Consider the following 22,168-nt stretch of genomic DNA (forward strand, 5'->3'; position numbering starts at 1 on the left):
ACCTGAACCGGACCTGTGGGCCGGGTTTGTGCTGTTGGAGCCTTTTGCTGCATTTTTAATGACATCAACAATATGGCTGCTGTGAGGTCACTGCACTAACAGAGCATCCAAGAAGGCGGAGCAAGTGTTTGATGAGGGAAAATCGAGGAATCTGATTGAATGTTAATGATTAGCAGGGGTTTCTGTGTGATGCTAATATGGTGTCATGTCGGTGGTCCAAACAGTTTAAACCTTAAAAAAAACAACTCATTCACAATCGGGACAAAAAGAGAGGGGCGGAGCTTCCAGGTGACTTGACCACAGGTGTGTCATCAGGTTTATTTGAGTTCACAGATGACAACAAATTAAAAGAAACAAACCTCAAACCGAAACATTATTTACATCATCATGTGACATCCGAAGCTCCACCTCTTCTTCCCAAAAACAACCAATCACAGCATTGCTTCAGCTACAATAATAACTGAACAGCAGGTGATGAAGATGGTCTCCTCACTAAAACACAGAGACAGTTTGCACACAGGAGGACTTTGGTGGTTTCCTGTCCTTGGAGGAAGATAGAAACAGAAACTCAGAGTAAGCTTTAAACTGGAGGAGCTTTCCTGCTGCCGCGCTTCACGGTCGGGCTACAGCTTGCGGTCGTAGATGGAGTGATGCATTTCCCGTCTTCATGTGTAGGTGTCCCCGTACCTGCGGTGGCCATCGGCAATCAGCTGAGTTTTCTCGCTGGCATTCGTCGGCTGGTGGACTATCGGAGCCTCGACGTCTGCAGAAAAAACAGAAAGTCAACAAAAGTCAGCGAAGGTTCTCGGTCACGCAGGTTGTGGTGGTCTAAAGAGCTCGCACAGACTCGCACTTCTTTGTTCACGTTTCATCTGGGAAGCTTCTTCAGCTCTAAGAGCCATCAGTGGAGAGTGGTGGGTATTTAAGCCCTATGGGAGGGTCCTAGACCCCCTGTTGATCCTTTGCCTAATCACACGAGCCCAGGTGTGTGTCCACAAACCTGCTCTCATTATATTTGTAGTTACACTTCCTTCTATTTAAAAATGACTGACTGCACCTTCAAACATCAAAATAAAAGCTAAACACTTCCTGTCACCTCACCGTTTTCGGGTTCGTTGCGGATCTCCTCCTCCAGGTCGTCGGGGGAGGCGTAGTCTGGCTCCTCCCCCTCTCCTGTGGGTGGCGGCTTGAGTTTGCCGCAGCAGCAGTTGCAGCAGCAGCAGAGACAGCAGCAGCAGTAAAAGCCGGTGATGATCCCACAGAGCACGAACAGACCCTGAACACAAACACGCCGTCAGCTCACGCCTCCTCACACCACCTCTATTCACACAGCTAGAGTGGAAGCTCCGCCCCACCTTGGCCCACCAGGTGGACAGCATGAAGTATGTGTTGACGTTGTCCTCTCCAAACTGCTGGGCCACGTAGAGTCCCAGCGAGCCATACGAATCGTAGATGTTCCTCTTGGTGAGGTCACTCAGGACGGCGTGGGCGCTGTTCAGCTCCTTGAACTTCTCCGCCGCCTCCGGGTTGTCCGGGTTCTTATCGGGGTGGTACCGCAGCGCCAGCTTCCTGACATCACACGCAGGTGTTAGTATTCACGTGCTGAGGTCAGAGAGTCTAGCTCTGCCCTCTGATTTCATCAGCAGCGCCATTAGTGCGCAAGCTGAACGTCACGCTCACATCTTAAATCGTGTCATCAAACGTGCAGGTGAGTGGGCGGAGCTGGTGTAGGCTCACCTGTACGACTTCTTGATGTCGTCATGGCTGCAGCCTTTCTCCAGCCCCACGATGTGATACAGAGACTCTCCAGAGGTGGACAGAGCGCGCTGCCTGCCGTCAGACATCCTAAAACCATCACCTGTCGCAGGTGAGCAAACCACAGTGTCACACACGCGGTCACAGGGAAAGATAAATGCCAGGGAACACGCTCCGTAGGGCAAAGGTCAGTGAAAACCTTTCAAATATTTTAATGACAGCAGTGAAAGTTTATTACTTCATGGATCAGAAGAGAAAATGTAAGGAAAAAGTGAGGAGTCAGATCGTTTTAACGTTTCCTGCGGGGTCAAAGGTCACTGTTTCCTGCTCGTTGTTCCTGTGGTTTTTTATTAAGCAGAAAAAAGTGTCTGACTTTTAACTGAAGAAGAAGAAAGTGAACAAATAAATAACATAAACGTGTCATTACTGCCGCACTAAAAAACTCCAGAAACACACAAAACAATGTCGGCTGTGTGCCGAACATGGAGTCGAATGAGATGAAATGACGAAATGAAACCAAACGTAGATGCACCTCTATAAAAATCAGAAACAGAAAAATGTAATTTAAAAATAAAATGTTCGCCCAAAAAGAAACAGTAAAAATTCTACAGAAAGAAGAAAAGTGGTCACTTTATTAGTTCAGTGCACAAACCCCACCTCACCACTTCGGCTGCTACAATAGAAATGTGTCTCCTTCACGTCAAAATGAAACCAAATAGAAACTCGTCTGCTTCACATCAAAATAAAACCAAATAGAAATGAGTCAGCTTCACATCAAAATAAAACCAAATAGAAACTCGTATGCTTCACATCAAAATAAAACGAAATAGAAATGCGTCTGCTTCACATCAAAATGAAACCAAATAAAAAACGCGTCTGCTTCACGTCAAAATAAAAACAAATAGAAACGCGTCTGCTTCACGTCAAAATGAAACCAAATAGAAACATGTCTGCTTCACGTCAAAATAAAAACAAATAGAAATGCATCTGCTTCACGACAAAATGAAACCAAATAGAAACATGTCTGCTTCACGTCAAAATTAAACCAAATAAAAAACGCGCCTGCTTCACATCAAAATAAAACCAAATAGAAACATGTCTGCTTCACGTCAAAATGAAACCAAATAGAAACATGTCTGCTTCACGTCAAAATGAAACCAAATAGAAACGCGTCTGCTTCACGTCAAAATGAAACCAAATAGAAACGCGTCTGCTTCACGTCAAAATAAAAACAAATAGAAACGCGTCTGCTTCACGTCAAAATGAAACCAAATAGAAACGCGTCTGCTTCACGCCAAACTAAAAAACAAATAGAAATTAAGATGCGAGCGTGACGTTCAGCTTGCGCACTAATGGCGCTGCTGATGAAATCAGAGGGCAGAGCTAGACTCTCTGACCTCAGCACGTGAATACTAACACCTGCGTGTGATGTCAGGAAGCTGGCGCTGCGGTACCACCCCGATAAGAACCTGGACAACCCGGAGGCGTCAAAATAAAACCAAATAGAAACGCGTCTGCTTCAGGTCAAAATGAAACCAAATAGAAACACATCTGATTCAGGTCAAAATAAAACCAAATAGAAACGCGTCTGCTTCACGTCAAAATAGAAACGCGTCTGCTTCAGATCAAAATAAAACCAAATAGAAACACGTCTGCTTCAGGTCAAATTAAAACCAAATAGAAACGCGTCTGCTTCTGGTCAAAATAAAATGCGTCTGCTTCAGGTCAAAACAAAACCAAATAGAAACGCGTATGCTTCAGGTGAAATTAAAACCAAATAGAAACGCGTCTGCTTCAGGTCAAATTAAAACCAAATAGAAACACGTCTGCTTCAGGTCAAAATAGAAACACGTCTGCTTCAGGTCAAATTAAAACCAAATAGAAACACGTCTGCTTCACATCAAAATAAAAAACAAATAGAAACGCGTCTGCTTCATGTCAAAATAAAACCAAATAGAAACACGTCTGCTTCAGGTCAAATTAAAACCAAATAGAAACGCGTCTGCTTCACGTCAAACTAAAAAACAAATAGAAACGCGTCTGCTTCATGTCAAAATAAAACCAAATAGAAACACGTCTGCTTCAGGTCAAATTAAAACCAAATAGAAATGCGTCTGCTTCAGGTCAAAATAAAATGCGTCTGCTTCAGGTCAAAATAAAACCAAATAGAAACGCGTCTGCTTCACGTCAAACTAAAAAACAAATAGAAACGCGTCTGCTTCATGTCAAAATAAAACCAAATAGAAACACGTCTGCTTCAGGTCAAAATAAAACCAAATAGAAACGCGTTTGAGTTTCAGGCCATCGGCGCGAACGTTTCCACAGACGGTTCGAATGCCTCGACCTGCCACGACGTGCTTGTTATTACATCAGCAGGCCAGAACCACTTGATGTGAGCCCCTCACAGATATGCGGTTTTCATGGGATACTGGTGACCCTGTACCTGATGATGTCACACAGGTGGGTAGCGGCAGGATCGACATATACAGAAGGGAAAGAGTGAGAGAGCTAAAGAGCCATTACCTGCCTGCCGAAGCCTCGCAGCGTCCCGACCCAGTTGCTACCTGCTCAGGTGTTCCTACCTCGACCTGCAGCTCGAAGCTTCTACCTGCTCAGGTGTGCCTACTGACAACCTCCATCAAACATTCAGCAGCGGCTCGGATCGGGTGACTGCGAGCCTCCACGCCTGCTCAGGTTTCTCCGACACGCTCTGACGGATTCATTGTGACGTGGAGGGAGAGATGTTACCATGGCGACCAGGTGAGTCAGGAGGGGACGGGGCAGGTGCTGTAAGTGGATGCAAAGGCTGACTTCTTTTTGCTGGAGCTCCAGCTGTGTGAGATGCACCTGGCGGAGGAACACCTGACACACCTGGTTCCAGAAAACGGCGCCAACACAAACTCTTCACTTTAGCTTTGAGCTAATGTGACCTGTACAGGTGTGCCCTACCTGCCACCCTGTGACAGCCGTGACAAGTCTGAATAAAAGAGAAACCTTTGACCTTTGACCTCTGATCTCTCAACGTCTGCTTTAAATCATTAGGCCGTCAGACTGAAACAGCCTTCGTTCCTTCGTTAAATCAAAGTGCCTTCTCCTTTCCATAATTAACAAAGTGCTTACCACGAACAACACTCGGACCCACAGTGGGCCCTGTCCTGTGGGGTCCCAGTAAAAAATGGTACTGTATAACGTTTTCTTTCTTTCACACGGTTTAGGGATGAAAACCACCTGCGAGCCAAAATGCATGACTCTGCAGACTGAACTAGAACTCAGGAAACAGCTTTGATGATGAAACGTCACTGCAGAAAAACTCGGGTAAAGCAGCAGGGAGAAAAAAGTGATCCTGAATTCAGGAACCACACAGGTACCACATGACAAAGGACACTCACACAGTGTACACACATCAGGTAACCAGCGAGACACAGAAGGACTATCAAAATAAAAGAACTAGCACAGATAGTACTGCGGACTGGTATATGTGTTTATCTTCTGTCCCTCAGACAGACCCCGGGGGCGACTGGCGTCCTCCTATTCATGTTCTATGGAGAACATCCTGTGCTGCTGCCTCCGCGTGATTTTCCAGCTGAGACTGCCCCGAGGATCCTCGGGTGGTCTTTACCTGCTCTGGACGAATCGCACCGCTCTCGCCGTCTCAGAAAAGCAGCAAATATCAAAGACTCGTCACAGCGCGTTCATAATCTGTTCACACTGCAGCTGTGAGGCAACCGATACAGGAGCATCAGAGCAGAGACAGCAGTTTCTACCCTGGAGCTGATCAGCCGATGGCAACCTGTGTAATACTGTTTATGTGCAATATAGCTTCTTTCTTATGTTGAATGACCGTGTTCAAGCTCATTTTTTATATTATTCTCGTAATTTAAACTTTTAACGACTTTTTGACACCGCAGTGTAACAGTGAGCAGGTCAGTGTGAGCATGACAACAATGGTGAACTCCATCACTGATGCATGCTCCAACATCCAGGTAAGGAAACTTACTGAGGTAGCAACTCTGTCCGAATTCTCTGGATCACCAGGGGTACAGCTGGCAGACAACACAACCAAGCCGTACTTCATCAGCCCGGCTGTCGGTGCACAGCTCAACACAAACCATTCTGCCAGCAAAGACACCCACAAATATCTCTGGACCGAGCCGACCTTTGGATAAGGATTCTGAGCTAGCTACCATATGGCTTTAGCTAGCAAGTGAAAAACTGAATCAGTGTGAGATTTAAATACAGTACAGATTGATATCAGCAGAACCCCACAGCGCCCCCTACTGTGCCTAGTGACAACCCACCCCCGTTTACCTAAAATGATTCAGGCATGTACAACTGCATAAATATAAAATTCGTCCACCATGAAAATGGCTAAAACATTCAATAGCAAGTAGCATCACATGTCGCGTGATGTCTCCAGCAAAACAGATTTCAGAGAACTGAGTCGCCACTGTTTGTGGAGGTGACGGTCTTCTAGACTGGACCTAAATCACCTCATCAGGTGAACGTCACTGAGATGCAGCGAGCACAGATGTATGAACATCTGTGCTCGCTGCATCTCAGTGTGACGTTCACCTGAACCTGCTCAGGTAAGGTAATGGAAATCATGCCACGTACAATAAAAGACACACAGACTGGTTTGGAGGATAATACTCGTGTTTACTGACACAGAGAACTGTTAGTGCAAGCTTTACAACAGGAAGACGCTCTGCGAACAGAAACCCAGGCGTACGAAACTTGAAACTCTACAGTGGGGCGGAGCCACCAATCACCACGTAGTTCCCGCTCACACAGGCATCTGCAGCTGGGAGTACTCGTCCTGCCCCTCCTTCTCCTCCAGAGTGGGCTCCACGTCATCAGCGTCTAGCTGCAGGAGCAGAGGTCAAAGGTCAGGACGATGGCGCAAATGTTTTAATGGAGCTGAAAGCTTTAAGTTTGGAGCAGAAATGGTTAACGACATCACACCGCCTCTGCAGGTGAGTGCTACCTGTGTTGTTATCACAGCTCAGTGCATTAAAACTCTAACAACCAATAAAAGTATTTTTATCATCAGCCTGAAATCTGATTGGCTGCTGAGAGAATTCTGGTTGAAGATGTGCCGGTCATGTGTAGGTTGGGTTCAGCGATCAGATCGTGTGACTCACGCTCTGCAGCTCTCGGCGGGAGAAGAGGCGGGGCAGCAGCAGCATCCTCACGGGGATGGTCAGCAGCAGCACGAAGGGGAAGGCCAGCGCTGCCGCTGTCGCCATGACGACCCACAGCAGAGCCAGACATGTCAGCTGGACGAGAGTGAAAAGGTGCATCCTCAAAGTCCGCACCTGTGAGACAGCAGAGGACAGGTGAGAAGCTGGGACGGCGGTTCAGACCGATAGCGCCGACGTCGGAGGCTGAAGCTCATCAGCATGCAGTTTTCCCTGCAGTGTCTGTGAGCCACAGGGAATGACTGACCTTGCGGACGTAGTTGTGGTTGGGGTGGTATTTTGGGGGCATCAGCAGCAAGATGAGTCGCTCAGTGAGCTGGATCCCATTCAGGGACATCACACCCATGTAGAGGAAGATCCCGAACAGGACTGCCAGCGGGATCTGACGCAGAACTTCGCCGATGACGATGGACAGACCTGACAGAGCAGACAGCAGGTCAGACGTCGCAGCAGCACACAGCGAGCAGCAGAAGCGGCACTGATACGCTCTACGGTAGTCGTACCTACTAGAAACGCCACCAAGAAGCCCGTCACCCTCTGCTCCTTCACCTCCTGGATGCGAGGCTTGTCTCCAGGGGCAACGGCTTTACTCATGACGGTCAGGGCATTGGTGTGAGTCACAGACCGAACTGTGGCGGCCGACAGCCAGGGCAGGCCAAACAGAGCCGAGACTCCGCCCACCACCACGATGATTAAAAGATCCACGTGAAAACCGGTTCCCTTCACCAGCATCCTCTCCTTCTTACTCACGATCAACCTGTAGGATAGCGCAGGAAAATGAAGGTCAGGGAAGGAAAACGGAGCAACCTCAAAGACTCAAAGACGAGGCTCAGAGTCAAGTAAGAATAGAAAAGAATAGAAAAGAGAGCCTTTACTTGGGACCAAGTAAAGTCCACCCAAGCTTCTGTCGCCCACCTTAAAGCTGAGAAATGCAGTAAAAACCAGGACAGGCTACTTCTCATCGCTAGCGTTTCACTGCCGTCCTTTATCAATGACAGTGTCTGTCAGTGCTTGACACTTTATTGGTGGACCCCCATAAAAGTTAGTCAAGATTAAGAATTAACTCCCACGTAAAGTTTCTAATAAAGCCCAAGTGGTGTGTCTAAAATCTGAAATCATCTACGCTGTTATCTGGGACTCCATGAAGATGAGAATGAAGACGAGTATAGCTGGCAGGATGCTGGCGCCCATCATCCAGGCTGGAAACTGCCCGTCCGACCCCAGAAGGGAAATCACCCAGCCTCGCTTCTCTGGGCTGGACACCGAGAATCCGCTGGGCACGTTCAGTTTCTGCGAGCAAAGCATGACGGCAGCTATTTAAAGCCCAGTACAAGGTTCCTTTTTTGAGGCTTAAAATGTGCTCTCCCCCACCTGAGTATAGGTGTCCCGCACACTGTAGTCCACCAGCACCATGATGAGGATGGCAATGGGGACCCCAAAGTCTCCGATGATCCTACGGAGCTGAAACACACAAAGCATCATGTGAGAGCTCAGTAGGTACCAGGAAGGAAACATCCAGATGTAGAACCAATGAGGCAAGTGTGGGTGCATCTGAGCTCATTCAGAACACCTGGATAGGAAGTGAAGCTGAGACACCGGTGGAGGTCTTTGGTGCGTTGTTTTAGATGTACATCGATGGTATCTGACACTGCGATGGTCTATAACAGCTTAACATGTGTACACCTGTATTTACATGTAACTGTGCTCATAAACACCAGAGCCTATTAGTTAAAGAAGGTGGGCCGTGTGCACGCAGTGACCCAGGAGCTCTTTTCAACCTTTTACTTACTTTACAAAATGTTTTTCTTTATATTTATACTGTCAGCTAAGCCACTCCAAGCCTTAATACAGCACAGAAGGGCTGAATTGTGGGACATTGAGTTTTTACATCCAAAAGCTGGATTTGATCCCAGCAGACATACAGTGGAGAACGTGAGTGTTATGTGTGAACGCATAATGACAATGAAGGACTCTTCTTTGTAGATACCTTAACTATTTACACCTCAGCTTATCTAAACTGTATACTGAGCTGAACTTGCATACCTGCACTCATGCAAACGTGCTGTGTTTGTATGAATCGTTGCAGTTACAGTATTTTCCATCATTCTGTCCAATCAGTATATCTCAGGCTGTGAGGATGAATACACCTGGGCAAGCAGCCAGTCTGTCACAGACTTATGCTCACCTTACCACCTGCAGCCAGTTTAGAGCAATCACTTATCACACTGGCTGTGGAGAGAAACCAGCACATTGAGAAACTGGAGAAAGGACCTCCGGACTATGATCCCAGAGTGCTAACCAGCACACCACTGAGCTGCTCCGTGTGTACTTTCAATCTTTTAGATCTTAGCCTGCAGAACCTCGTATGTACTGTAATGTGTATATACCTGTATGTACCTGTGTTTGTGTGTACTGACCCTTCCAGGGAAGAAGGAGCTGTTCTTGAACTTGCGAAGGTAGAAGGCGATGAAATACGTTCCTGCCATGAGGACCAATGACAGCAGAGCAGTGTTCGGTTCTCCAACAACTTTCCCAGGATTCCCGGTGGCCATAGTGTAGTTGCAGTGAGATGGAGATTCAGTGTTGTTTCCATGGTAACAGTTATGGAGTGGATGCTCCTGAAAGATCTGAGAAAGACCACCAAAGAAGACATTGGCTAAAGTGTCTGTAACTACTTGATGGGCAGCAGGAAGCACTGAGTCTGTCTTGACCTCACAAGACGGAGTCTCCCATCTTCCTCCCCTCACACCCAAACTGTTGAGATTGAAATGAACTGATCAGTGTTAGCTCCTGAAGTGCCTGAGCTGTTTCAGACTCTCAGTTTCCCTCTGCCAAGTGTGTTGAGTATCTACAATGGTGTGAAAAAGTGACACCTCCCCCACCCACCCCCCGTAGTGATTTCTTTATTAAATAGGTCCTGCTTGACAAAGTTGAGTTGACCAAAAGATCCTCAAAGGCCAGACATCATGCCGTGATCCAAGGAAATTCAGGAACAAATGAGAAACACAGTAGATGTCTCAGTTGGGAAAAGGTTATAAAGCCATTTCTAAAGCTGTGAGACTTCAGTGAACCACAGTGAGAGCCATTATCCACAAATGGCAAAGACAAGAACAGCGAGCCTTCCCAGCAGTGGCCGGCTGACCATCCAAGAGGTCACAAAAGACCCCAAATGAACATCCAGAGAACCACAGGCCTCAATGGCTTCAGTTAAGGTCAGAGTTCATGACTCCATCATAAGAAATAGACTGGGCAGAAATGGCATCCATGGCAGAAAACCACTGCTGAGCAAAAGGAATGTAAAGGCTGATCTCAGTTTCCCAGAAAACATTGTGATGATGCCCAGAACTTATGGGGAAATACTCTGGACTGACGAGAGTTGAACTTTTTGAGTCCCGTTACATCTGATTTAAAAGTAACACAGCATTTCAGAAAGGGAACATCATACCAACAGTAAAATGGGTGGTTGAAGTGCAATGGTCTGGGGCTGTTTTGCTACCTCAGGAACAGGAAGTTTGCTGTGGTAAATGGAACCATGAATTGTGCCGTCTACCGAAACATCCTGAAGGAGAATGTCCGGCCATCTGTTCGTGACCTCAAGATGAACCACACTTGGGTTCTGCAGCAGGACAATGATCCAAAACACACCAGCAAGTCCACCATGAAGACTTTGGAGTCCTGACCTGAATCACGACCTCAATAAGGTGCTACCCTCCAGTGTTGACGGAATTGCAACCATTTTGGCCATAAAACACTCATTGTCAGTTATCACAAATGATGATGGCAGTTGTTGCTGCTGAGGCTGGCCCAACCAGTTATTAGGTTTAGGGGGCAATCACCTTTTCACACAGGGCCATATAGGCTCCCCTTAATCATGAACACCATTCATTTAGAAACTGCATTTTGTGTTTACTTGTCTTTGTCTAATATTTAAATTTGTTTGATGATCTGTTTCGGAGACCAAACAACCAAGAACATACAGGCGCAGGTATAATCTTCAAAAGATGGGCTTTATTATACCCCAAAAAAGACAAAGTTACCACAAAAATTCAAAATATTGGAACCAACTAAGAACTAAGTCGGCCCATGAACTCGACTAAACAGAATTCTACTAAAAAATAATCTCGTAAGCCAACAAACTGACCTGCCCAAATAAGAGACAGCTCTATTAATATAGCAGCTGAATGAACCATTTTAAACATCAGAGGTGAAAATGACAAAGACGATAGCTAAACTTAACAGGAAGAAACTCTATCCCCCCTGTGTGGTCACAACTAATGGTTAAGTCCATTTTGTTGGCCTCTGCACTTAAACCAGCTCCACCCTCAGCCTCCTCTGTTACTCAAACCAGGAAGGACCGGAGCAGCAGCCAGGTTTCTCAGAAAGACAGAAAGTGATTATTACAACATATACCCATAGTACCATGACAAACAACACAAAGTAAATTTGTTACCAAAATTTGAACACTTGTGTGACAAACATTTAGAAAAACAGGGAATCGGGACGGGGGCCATGCTGGATGGATCGTGTGGACCGATCACAGTACATCTACATGACTCAAAGGTCCTTTTGTACTAAGCAAGTATCAACTCTATTTTCTGCTGAGCTACCTAAAGAAAAATGGAGAACTATGAAGAAGATTCTGCCTTTGTTTCAGTCCTCATTTTCATATCCTCTCAAAGAATATCTAAATGAAAGAATCCACAAATTACCTGAAAAACTTCTGAACTTACCTTGATCAGCTTGGCGAAGGTCTCATAGATAAAAATGAGAGAGATCAGGAAGGAGAAGATCTCCTGTGTGAAGCGTGAAACAAAGCGAACGAGTATGCTTCCCTCGAAGGCCACGGTAAGGACAACGATGAGCACCAGCCAGAGACCGATCCATGCCCGACCCGTCAGATACTCGATCCCATTAACTTTACAAAACTACACAGGAACAAAGAGGAGGCAGGTTTCAGGAGACAGTCTGAAATACTTTGGTCTGATGTTGCTACAGTGGACAAAAAGACTGTTATCATAGATTAGACTGGAATGAGTTAATGACTGTCCCCATCTCAGCTCAGCCGATGTCAAGATGCTGGAAAACTGAACAACTCTCAGTAATGATGCACAAGCTTCTGCTGAGTTCTTTCACTTTTGTCAAATTTCAGTGCTACAAAATTAAAATGTAGATCTAAATTAGGTTCTGTACATATAGGCACTGTCCATTGTAGAATTTGAAAGACTGTTTGCAAACAGAAGATCACCGGATGTAAGTAAAAGCTTTTTTTTTCAAGCTGATGTGTTCAAGGTAATTTTGATCGTTTGCATAACTGAGGAGGAAAAGACAATTTCAAGAAAGCTTTGAGTCAAAAAGAAGTAAATCTACAAAACCTTGAGTTTAAAACGTTTCATTTAAATACAGGTTATATGCTGATGTGTCGACTTTGTGTCAGGCAATCTCACAGTGTAGAAGGCCTCTTCGAATACAAGCAGTGGTCCGGAGAAGCCGATCACCAGCAGCGGCTGAGCTCCCAGCACACTGAACACAATGCCCTGCAACGCAGTGGCCACTATCAGCTCCGACACGCCGATCAGACCCTCCGTTTTCTCACCTGCAGGGATGAAGATCACAGATCCTCATATGGATCAAAGGTAAGACGGCCTTTCTTCAGCCAAGCCTCGCCAGGTTCAGACTTACCAAGCAGTCCACCAAAGGTGATGGCAGGTGACAGTGCAGCAAAGTAGATAAAGATAATGGCAGCCATACACTGAGGGTTTAGAGCATCTCGGATGTCGCTGAGATACTGAGGATAGCGCCGCATCACGTCTTTGATGAGGCCTCCAAACAGACGACCTGACCTCCTCAACGGCTCATCACCAGGTTTGGAGGGAACAAGAGAATCTGCAGGAGAAGAGCAAGATTCTTTAACATTTTTGCACTGACATTAAAGCTTTTAGGAAACATGAATATTTTAATATTTAGGGAATAATAAACATTTACTATAAAAGCAGGCAACATGCCAATTTTAATGCTCCAGGAAAAAGGCTGATTCAGGCAAAGCTCCCATCAAAAACCTGTTCTTTCAGCTCTTTTTTCAGCTTTTATTACTCAGCTCTAACCTGCTCCTGAAACTGGACTCGGGCAGCTGGGGCTCACCTTCGTCCTGCTGAATGCTGGTCTGTTTCTCCTGAAGTTTGCTGCTCTGCTCCTCCTCCCTCTTTCTGAGCATTTCTCGTTGGAAGTGAGCCACTGAGTGGAGCAACTCGTCACCGCTGACCTCAGAGGGTGGGAGGACAATGCTGCTGTCCAGAAAGCGGTTGATGGCTGTCAGCAGGTCCTGACGGTCGTCTGCCTGGTACGCCGCCTCATGGAAGTTCTAAAAGAACAAAAAAGATTGGACCTCATGATAAAAGATGATGCTGATTAATATCTGGTGCCATCAGGAAGTATCTTACACAGTCTGCTGGCACTCACCTTGTCAGACATGAGTGTTGAGATAGAGCGTCCAATCTGATGGTAGTCAATGTTGGCAGTGGGCGGGCCCAGCAGGAGGAAGAGGAACCTAACTGGCACAGGAACCTCCAAGACAGATTCCAGCAGAACTGCCTCCTGCAGTCGCACAAACGCCATGGATGGCTGGTCCAGGAAACTCACACTGCCTGCAGACACATGAGAGTGATGCACTGAACCCAGCGAACATGCTCCTCCACACGGCAACACATGACCAAGAAGGTTATGCATGTCCATGTTCAGTCCTGTGAAAAAGGTTTTGGTACTAGGGAAGTGTAAGTCTTTGATTTTCATCTTTCTCCTTGTGCTACCCAACTAGTCTTTAAAGATACAAGGAGATACAAGAAGCCATGCAGCAAACCCTCCCTGAGTTTTCTTTGTTGCTAGTGTTTGCACCGGTGTGATCGGTGTGATGCATACCTACAAGGACCACAGTGGCCTCAGCTCGCTCTGGGATCTTCTCCATTAGCTTTACCTCATGCTTGGATCTGGAGTGACAGAGCTGTGGGACTTCTCTCTGGACAAGCACAAAGTGAAGTCAGTGCCATACCAACAGGCTGACCTTCATGTCCAGCACATACATCTGACACCAGGCACTCTGAGGTGGAGGCTTCAGCTGTCTGATTGCACAGCGTCTCCACCTAAAGTTCAGTTTTTACCTTGTTCTTCTCTCCATCAGCCTCCTTGTGATTGGTCAGGTTGATGCAGGGTTCAGATTTTCCATTGTGTCTGTCGATAAGGTTGGCCATGTTTGCTGCAGAGATGTTCCTGCTGAATAAGCTGTGATCTTTCTCATCGCTGGGGTGACTGAGGAAAGAAGAAGAAATGTGCTCAGGAAAAGGCTGGATGGATGGATGGATGGTTGTTTGGATGGATGCATGGATGGCTGATGGATGGGTGGGTGGATGTTTGGATGGATGGATGGTTGGTTGTTTGGATGGATGGGTGAGTGGGTGGATGGATGGATGGATGTTTGGATGGATGGATGCATGTTTGGATGAATGGATGGATGGATGGCTGATGGATGGGTGGATGGTTGGTTGTTTGGATTGACGATGGATGGGTGGGTGGGTGGATGGATGGATGGATGTTTGGATGGATGGATGGATGCATGTTTGGATGAATGGATGGATGGATGAATGGAATGATGGATGGACAGATGGATGGATGGATGTTTGGATGGACGGATGGATGAATGGATGTTTGGATGGATGGATGTTTGGATGAATGGATGGATGGATGGATGGATGGATGAAGGGATGGCTGATGGATGGGTGGATGGTTGGTTGTTTGGATGGACGATGGATGGGTGGGTGGGTGGATGGATGGATGGATGGATGGATGTTTGGATGGATGGATGCATGTTTGGATGAATGGATGGATGGCTGGATGGTTGTTTGGATGGACGATGGATGGGTGGATGGATGGCTGATGGATGGGTGGATGGTTGGTTGTTTGGATTGACAATGGATGGGTGGGTGGATGGATGGATGGTTGGTTGGTTGTTTGGATGGACGATGGATGGGTGGGTGGATGGATGGATGTTTGGATGAATGGATGGATGGATGGATGGATGGACAGATGGATGAATGGATAGATGGATGGATGTTTGGATGAATGGATGGATGGATTTTTGGATGAATGAATGGATGGATGGACGGATGGATGAATGGATAGATGGATGGATGTTTGGATGAATGGATGGATGACTGATGGATGGATGGATGGATGGATGTTTGGATGAATGGACGGATGGATGGACAGATGGATGAATGGATAGATGCATGGATGTTTGGATGAATGGATGGATGGCTGATGGATGGATGGATGTTTGGATGGATGGATGGATGGATGGACAGATGGATGGATGAATGGATAGATGGATGGATGTTTGGATGAATGGATGGATGGATGGATGGATGGATGGACAGATGGATAGATGGATGGATGGTTGGTTGGATGGATGCACCTGTGACGGAGCAACAGAGCTCCCAGAACATTGGCTCGATCTTCAGCTTTAATCTGATCTGAGATCACCATCTGTTCCACCACCTGCTGAGCAATCCCTGGTAAAGTCTTCTGCTTCAGATCCAGGAGTACGGCCCCTGAAACCACACAAACGTGAGAGGGTTTGGAAGTCAGCGATGGGCGGCGTCCGTTTGATTCTCTCGTGTTTATTCCCTTTTATTTTTCTTCCATCTCTGTAAATCAGTAACTTGTAGATGTTTAATATGGCCACAGAGTGGAGCCCCCTCCTGCTCCCTGAGCTGACAGTTTCAAACACTGATACAGATTGTTATCATATGTAACCAGTGAAATTCTTTTTATGGAGGCCTGACATATCTATGTCACAGTGGCATAGTCCTGGAACCAAATAGTTTTGACAGCAGCGGCCAAACAATATCATAGGTATTTACACCAAGGTGACCCAGAAAGTGAAGTTTTTTCCCTGTTCATCAAGAAGTCCAGCACTGCTGCCATGCATACCTATCACAAAAAGTCCTTCAATAAACCTTTTTGTGCAGCCATCAGCTGATTGAGCTTTAATATAACTGCAACATGGGGAAAGCTGTTATTGATAACTACTTTGATTCTGCATGTGAATGTTTCATCTTCAAGTTATTATGAAAGCTAACTGAATTTAATCTAATGCTTCAGATTAGCAGATGGTGGGACTTGAGTACATGTGTAGCTCCTGCATGGGCTTCAATCAAGGTAGAGTGGAGGAGGCTGCCCTGACTTGGCCATATACACTCACAGACAGGAAGCTGTCCACCGGAGGGCAGCAGAGAGCCTCCGGCTCCTCCTCACCTTGGGCCATTGTTTTTCTGAGCTCCAGCAGAGAACGGAAGGACAGGGAAGCAATGTGAGGTCTCCCCCAGCGCTCTGTCTCCTCCTCCACCTCCTCCTCAAACTTGATCCATCGAGCCGTCTCCCTCCACTGCAGCTCCTGGTTCCTGTCGATCACCAGCTCGTTCAGCTCCACGAACACCTGGAATCACAGAGGACAGCGAGTCTAAAGAGGACGGCGCCATGGCGTGCGCTCACACACAGAGAATCTAGCCAATGATGAAACATGTCAGCACTGAGCTCCTGAACATTTTCACAGAGAGCAGGACTGATGAAGCTCCACAACAGTTACAGATGCTACTTCTTCTTCCAGCTGCAGTAATCTTCATCAGCACATATATCATTACATCACTATAATAAAGCAAGTCAGAGCACAAACTGAGTCACTGAACACGGTCAAAAGAAGCTAAGTCAGTTAAAACCAGAGCCAGTCCAGAGTTACTCTCACATCTGTCACATCTGTCGACCTTCATGTTCACATATTAAACCTAATGCTGTGATTAAACAGGCCCAAAGCAGACTAGAAAGCTGAAAACAGGACCAAATGGCTCACATGACCGTTTTTTAATTTGGCACAAATGTAGTTCAGCTGGTGTGTTTGGTAGAAAATCAAACATAAAACAAGAGAAATCAGAATAAAACTAAAGAAAGAGACAAAACAAAGTTAATCCAAACTGAAGCTGGCACGTTAAATCACTCTACCTTATTTTGTCGACTCTTTAGGTCCAAACCCACCATCCTGAAGACTGGAGCACACTGAGTGGAGAGAGAAGCTCGCCTCAGAGTTTACCTAGCTCTACCTGTCTGACTCTGCCTGTCTGACTCTTTCTCATTAAGACAGAGTCCAGTTTGTCACCCGTTCACAATGGCACCTGGATTAACGCACTCAGACTCTCGGCTCGTCTTTCGTCCCTCCTGTCAGCCTCATTCTGGTTGTTTTGTTGTGAGAATCACATCATGTGGACCACCTGAACTGGCTCGCATGAACTCACCTGAACCTTCTTTAATCAGGTTTAATCCCACAAATACACCGACATTCCTGTAAACCTTGCGCTCTGTCGCCAGCTTCAACCTGTGTGTGCGGGATTGTTCTAGCAGAGTCGGATAAACACGAGTCAGAACTTCCACAAAAACGCAGCAGTGACCGAATCCGTGAGGAGCCAAAGTAAGAAGTCAGTGAAGGAAGTGTGAGCTGAAGTAAATCAAAAGAAAAGCACGAAAACAAACTCATCAGGATCAGCTGCCAGCAGTTTAGTCTCAGTTTAAGTGAAGCTGAAGACGATTACATTTGAAACATCAAAATTAGTCAAATTAGAGGAAGTGAGTGAAAAGGGTCAGAGGGACAGGTGTTTAAGTTGAAGCAGCAGGATGTGTGGTTAGAGCACAGTTCAAAGGTCAGGCCTCGGAGGGTCAGAGTGGTGATGAGGATTGGGCTCAAAGTGTTTATGTTTCCTATAATAATGACTGCTCCTTAGCCCCGCCCTCTGACCTCATGAGGTGTACGGTCCGGTCGCAGGTGCTGGTTTGTCCAGCTGACCGTCGGATCTTTGGTGGCGTGGACGATCGGTCCTCTGGAGCTCCGCCTCACCAGGTGACGTCGAACGGCTGGAACATCATCCAGTCGGTGACCTGCGGTGGACACAGGTGTCCCATATTTAATGCTGGCTGTCACAAAGCTCTCACACCAAGCGCCACCCTGAACATGAGAAAAACTGGACTTTAAATAAAGTGTCACAGTGAAGCTGAGGTGAGGTCACAGCAGCTGTCAGAGCTATAAAGAGAAAAAGAGGCAACAGTTACAGTTACACTGATTATTACTTTCTTCTGACATCAATGAAGAAATACGAAATCCTTCTGACTGGGCTTATATCACAGTTCTGCTCTGAGCACTTAAAGCACTTCACTATCAGCCTCTTTGAGCCGCTCACACACATTCGTGCACGCTCTGTTTCTACACATTATTACGTTTTCTAACAGTTAGTTGTTATGCTGATGGAGCAGCATCCTACGGGCATCCTACTTTCCTACCACCTACTTCCTGACCCACAGGAAGCTCACCCTAAACTTCAACGACTGCCATGTTGGGGACTGTCTGTCCTCACATTGTGGCTGTATGACCCAGAGTCCCCACAATGATGCAAATCCAGAACACCCTCACACACACCCTCTCATGGGAACTTTGCGCAGTCTAACAGGATTTCAGGCTCGGCTGAACATCAGCGAGAAATCATTTACAAGAGAGTCTGACTGTCATTCGATCGCCTGACACACACACACAGGTGTGCCCACTCAGCAGGTGAGCAGAGTTTAAAGTTTCAGGAAAAATGAGATTTTCTGTGAAAGTTTCACACCATTTATTTTTTCTGGGAAAGAATCATCAAAAGCAGCCAATCACAATCCAGCGATGAACTCAGCTGGCTGGCCCCCTCTACCTGCCTGGTGAGTGAAGCTGTTAGTGAGTCAGGGTTCTGCTGACAGCAAGCATGTTTACGAAGGAGAGCGGCGCGGTCCGCTAACCCTGACCCACTCGTGCTCCCACACACACGTCATGTGACCCCCCACCCCCACCCCGACTCATGCAGAAGCTTTATTCTGCAGTTTTCTTCATGGACCACTGATAAAAGGTCACATTTTTATGTCACCTGTGTGAAAAGTTTATCCTACTGCACGTTTTACATGCAATTCTTCATACCGCCTGCAGGGGGTGCACTGCTCGAAAAAACAACACTTTTAGATGGACTTCAGTTTGAATTATTTTTACATTCCTCTAATCAAAGACAAGCATTAAAGGAAAAAGAACAAATCCTCTCTCTCTCGTGGATTGTAATGAGTCTGAATGTACGACACACACATCAGAATAAGAATCATTTATTGACCCCGAGGAAAAGAAAACGTGACCACAAACGGTCTGTGAACCACGTGTCCGAGAGAAACTCGACGAGAAGAAGTAACACACAAAGAAATTAGCGTTCTGTTCAGAGCCACCTGCATGCTTCAGAGTCAAGTCACGTTTAAAATGAGCTCTGACTGACTTTTGATGCCATCCAGGTCCACAGACGTCAACGTTTCAGACTCGTCGGCATCTGCAGCGCTCATCACGGTGCCGTTGCGATTGGACGAGATGGTGGTCGGATCACTGTGAGGGGGGAGGTGCCACAGGTTAACACTAGTAAAGTGCAGGAAAACACGTTACCTGACAGGTGTGCCACTCACTCGCCATCAGTTTGACTGTAGGCCTCCTCCTCCTTTCCATGCTCTTCGTCCTGTTGGTCTTCATCTATGGTACTTGCATTGCTGGGGGCGGAGCCTCGCCTGCACTCCTTCCTCCCCTCGGCAGTTTTCTTCCTCCTGCTGTCGGTGGGTGGTTTGGAAAGAGGGTGATGGACATGGAGGGAAGAGTGGCGGTGTTCTGCGACAGGAAGACAGTTCGGACTTTTAGGAGGAGATCAGAACACGAGAACCTGCTCAAGAACCTGAAAACCAGCAGTCACATCTAGGGATGGGTATCGAAACCCGGTTCTTGTTGAGAACCAGTTCCCACTGTTTCAATTCCTTGGAATTGACTATGTGCACGAGAAAATGCTAACTTCCTGGTTTGAGACCGGATGTGGGGTTGTACATTTCCGGTAGCTTTACTTTGCGGTCAATCGCTACTGCGAAGATATACTCCAAAATCATGTCCAAAACTCGAAAACGGAAAGATCGCATTAAGTTACAAAGAGCAGAAGGTGGGAACGCTCACCGCTGTTGTGTCATAAAAAATCTAATGATCAATTTTGACGTTTAAAGAGTTTAGATCGATCAGTTGTTTACATCACTCAACACAAGCAGAACTGCATCACTGCAGCAGAAGACACATCGTCCACATTCAGAAGCACATCTCTGTATAGTGACTGGTCTTGTGATTTAAACAGGCAAATGTTCAGCATTCAAACTACAGGTGAAGAATAGTCAAACCAGATGTTTCCCCGTTATGTCGAGATCAGCTAGTCAAGTACACACCTACACAGCATGTTAACAAACCGTGAAAAAAGCCACACAAAAAATGAATGATTGTTGGTAACGGTTTCTATACATTAGTATTTACGAAGGGTATGTTGTGACTTACCTTCAAAATTACAGTGGTCCCTAGCTATAACGCGGTTCACCTTTCACCTCGCTGTTTCGCGGATTTTTTTAGTGCAAGTTTGCATGCTTTTTTTTACATCACATTGTGTCCTGCGTCCTGATCGCTGCAGACGATCTCCTCCGTGACGTCTCTCCTGTACAGTACAGAAACGCTGCATCGATGCTAGCAGTGTGACTCTGAAGTGCAGTACTGTATGTCCATGATGTCCATGAAACATTTTGCACCGTCAAAAAATAAAATTGGCTACTTGATTTCACCTATCGCTGGTTATTTTTAGAACATAACACCGTGATAAACGAGGGACAGCTGAGAAATATAACATTTGAATCCCTTTTCTCTTTTGCTCTGAGGCGCGGGGGAAAAATATCGACAAGTCAATGAACATCATTTACAGATATATTGGGTAAATGCCCGAGACATCTATAGAAATGTAAATCGCCGCTTGATTCATTCATTTGCTTAACTTGTTTTGGACCGTAAACAGGGCGCGAATAGGACACCGGAAACAAAGCTCCCCACAGGAGTTTCCGCACCGGAAGTAGCATATGCTAACGTGCACATAGTCAATTGTTTGCCATTTTTGCAAACGATTCCCTTATCGATTCCAGTCGCCCTGAATGACGTCACCACGTTGCGGAGCGTCATTTACCTGGCAGGAAACACGGCACCTAAGCGGCTCAAACGCTCAAAAGTTTGGTTACACTTTACGAGAACGGATGACAACAGGACAACTTGCAATACTTGCAAAGTAGATATTTCATTTAAGGGAGGAAACACTACGAATATGCAAAAGCATTTGCTCACAAAACACGCGATGACCTTAAATGAATGTCGTGTTTTTAATTCGCTCCGGACCCGTGAATCTCAACCCAGCAGCAGCGGTAACGTTTGCACGTCCTATCCCGTTAATGCGGCAGGTAAATAATCAACTAACAGTGCATATTATGTCAGTTTGTGGTCAAAGGCTTGCACCCATTTGCCACAGCAGATGATTTTCAGTAAGTGAATGTGTTTAATTGTAGGCAGGGACATTACTGGATATTCTTGTGTAATTGCTACAGAATAATTTATGTTATACTTTGTTATTGCTACAGAAGAATATTTATTTTATTATTTTACATTTACAATGTTTTCCCCGGGGACCCTGTGACACCCATTGACGAGTCGTAGGCTGGATCTCTTAAGATCTCACTGCTGGGTTTGTAAGGCCATGTTACTCCTAAATTTCTATCTTGTTCAAAGAGAAGATATAAAACAAAGTTCTGAGCTAATCGACCTTAGTGTTCTCCTTTTTAAAAGAATCGATAAAGAATCGAATCGTTAAACAGAATCGAAAATGGAATCCGAATCGTGAAAATCTTATCAATACCCATCCCTAGTCACATCAGTCGGCTTCATCTCTGATGGTCTCCTAGCGTCCTAACGTCAGCCAACATTAACGTCATGCTGCACAAGCCCAGCTTTGGGCTTTCCAACAATGAATTCAAATGAATTCCCTTAAAGAGATTCTTTGTTGGCGATGTCACACTGACCTGATTTTACTACTGACTACAGATGTCTGTTTTTAACACGGAAACCTTTGTATTATTATTATGCACAGTCTGGGCAATGAGCTACCCAAAGCTTTTAACTCTTACACGGATTAAATGTGTAGTTGAACTGTTCCTGGCTCTGGTTCTGTCCAGTTTGGAACAAATTGGATGTATGTGGCTCTAAATTGAGAACAGATGGAGCTCTTTAACCA

The 22,168-nt window shown here is 46.0% G+C and overlaps 2 protein-coding genes across 6 annotated transcripts in view; both read right to left on the minus strand.

Annotated features, from left to right (window-relative positions):
* Nucleotides 1-282: 282 nt before the first annotated feature.
* LOC146368705 (dnaJ homolog subfamily C member 5-like) lies at nt 283-3,088 on the minus strand. Its single transcript, XM_084912355.1, has 4 exons — nt 1,738-3,088; nt 1,356-1,569; nt 1,102-1,276; nt 283-763 (listed from the first exon to the last, which is right to left on the minus strand). The coding sequence occupies exons 1-4, from the start codon at nt 1,842-1,844 to the stop codon at nt 666-668; spliced, it is 594 nt and encodes a 197-aa protein (XP_084768481.1). The 5' UTR covers nt 1,845-3,088; the 3' UTR covers nt 283-665.
* Nucleotides 3,089-6,390: 3,302 nt separating this feature from the next.
* Nucleotides 6,391-22,168, minus strand: part of slc4a2a (solute carrier family 4 member 2a) — a 34,910-nt gene continuing 19,132 nt past the window's right edge. For all 5 annotated transcript variants that reach the window (XM_084912165.1, XM_084912162.1, XM_084912161.1 and 2 more), the window contains 19 exons: nt 19,509-19,704; nt 19,328-19,431; nt 17,785-17,924; nt 16,257-16,437; nt 15,415-15,550; nt 14,105-14,252; nt 13,866-13,962; nt 13,410-13,594; nt 13,092-13,311; nt 12,633-12,836; nt 12,398-12,546; nt 11,684-11,878; nt 9,371-9,580; nt 8,325-8,414; nt 8,077-8,243; nt 7,457-7,710; nt 7,201-7,370; nt 6,897-7,070; nt 6,391-6,619 (listed from right to left, as the gene is read on the minus strand). In XM_084912165.1, the coding sequence (XP_084768291.1) occupies nt 6,539-6,619; nt 6,897-7,070; nt 7,201-7,370; nt 7,457-7,710; nt 8,077-8,243; nt 8,325-8,414; nt 9,371-9,580; nt 11,684-11,878; nt 12,398-12,546; nt 12,633-12,836; nt 13,092-13,311; nt 13,410-13,594; nt 13,866-13,962; nt 14,105-14,252; nt 15,415-15,550; nt 16,257-16,437; nt 17,785-17,924; nt 19,328-19,431; nt 19,509-19,704 (3,101 nt within the window). In that variant the 3' untranslated portion in view covers nt 6,391-6,538. The remainder of the gene's footprint in view (nt 6,620-6,896; nt 7,071-7,200; nt 7,371-7,456; nt 7,711-8,076; nt 8,244-8,324; nt 8,415-9,370; nt 9,581-11,683; nt 11,879-12,397; nt 12,547-12,632; nt 12,837-13,091; nt 13,312-13,409; nt 13,595-13,865; nt 13,963-14,104; nt 14,253-15,414; nt 15,551-16,256; nt 16,438-17,784; nt 17,925-19,327; nt 19,432-19,508; nt 19,705-22,168) is intronic.

Source organism: Perissodus microlepis, chromosome 18, assembly GCF_051167445.1.
Source record: "Perissodus microlepis isolate ML-2025 ecotype Zambia chromosome 18, ASM5116744v1, whole genome shotgun sequence".
Lineage (NCBI taxonomy): Eukaryota > Metazoa > Chordata > Actinopteri > Cichliformes > Cichlidae > Perissodus > Perissodus microlepis.

Excerpts from the sequence above, each read along its gene's own strand:
- LOC146368705 (XM_084912355.1), bottom strand. The coding sequence starts at position 1,844 with ATGTCTGACGGCAGGCAGCGCGCTCTGTCCACCTCTGGAGAGTCTCTG. Across the intron at positions 1,570-1,737 it reads GACATCAAGAAGTCGTACAG|GAAGCTGGCGCTGCGGTACC; the intron begins GTGAGCCTACAC and ends GTGTGATGTCAG. Across the intron at positions 1,277-1,355 it reads TGTCCACCTGGTGGGCCAAG|GGTCTGTTCGTGCTCTGTGG; the intron begins GTGGGGCGGAGC and ends GTTTGTGTTCAG.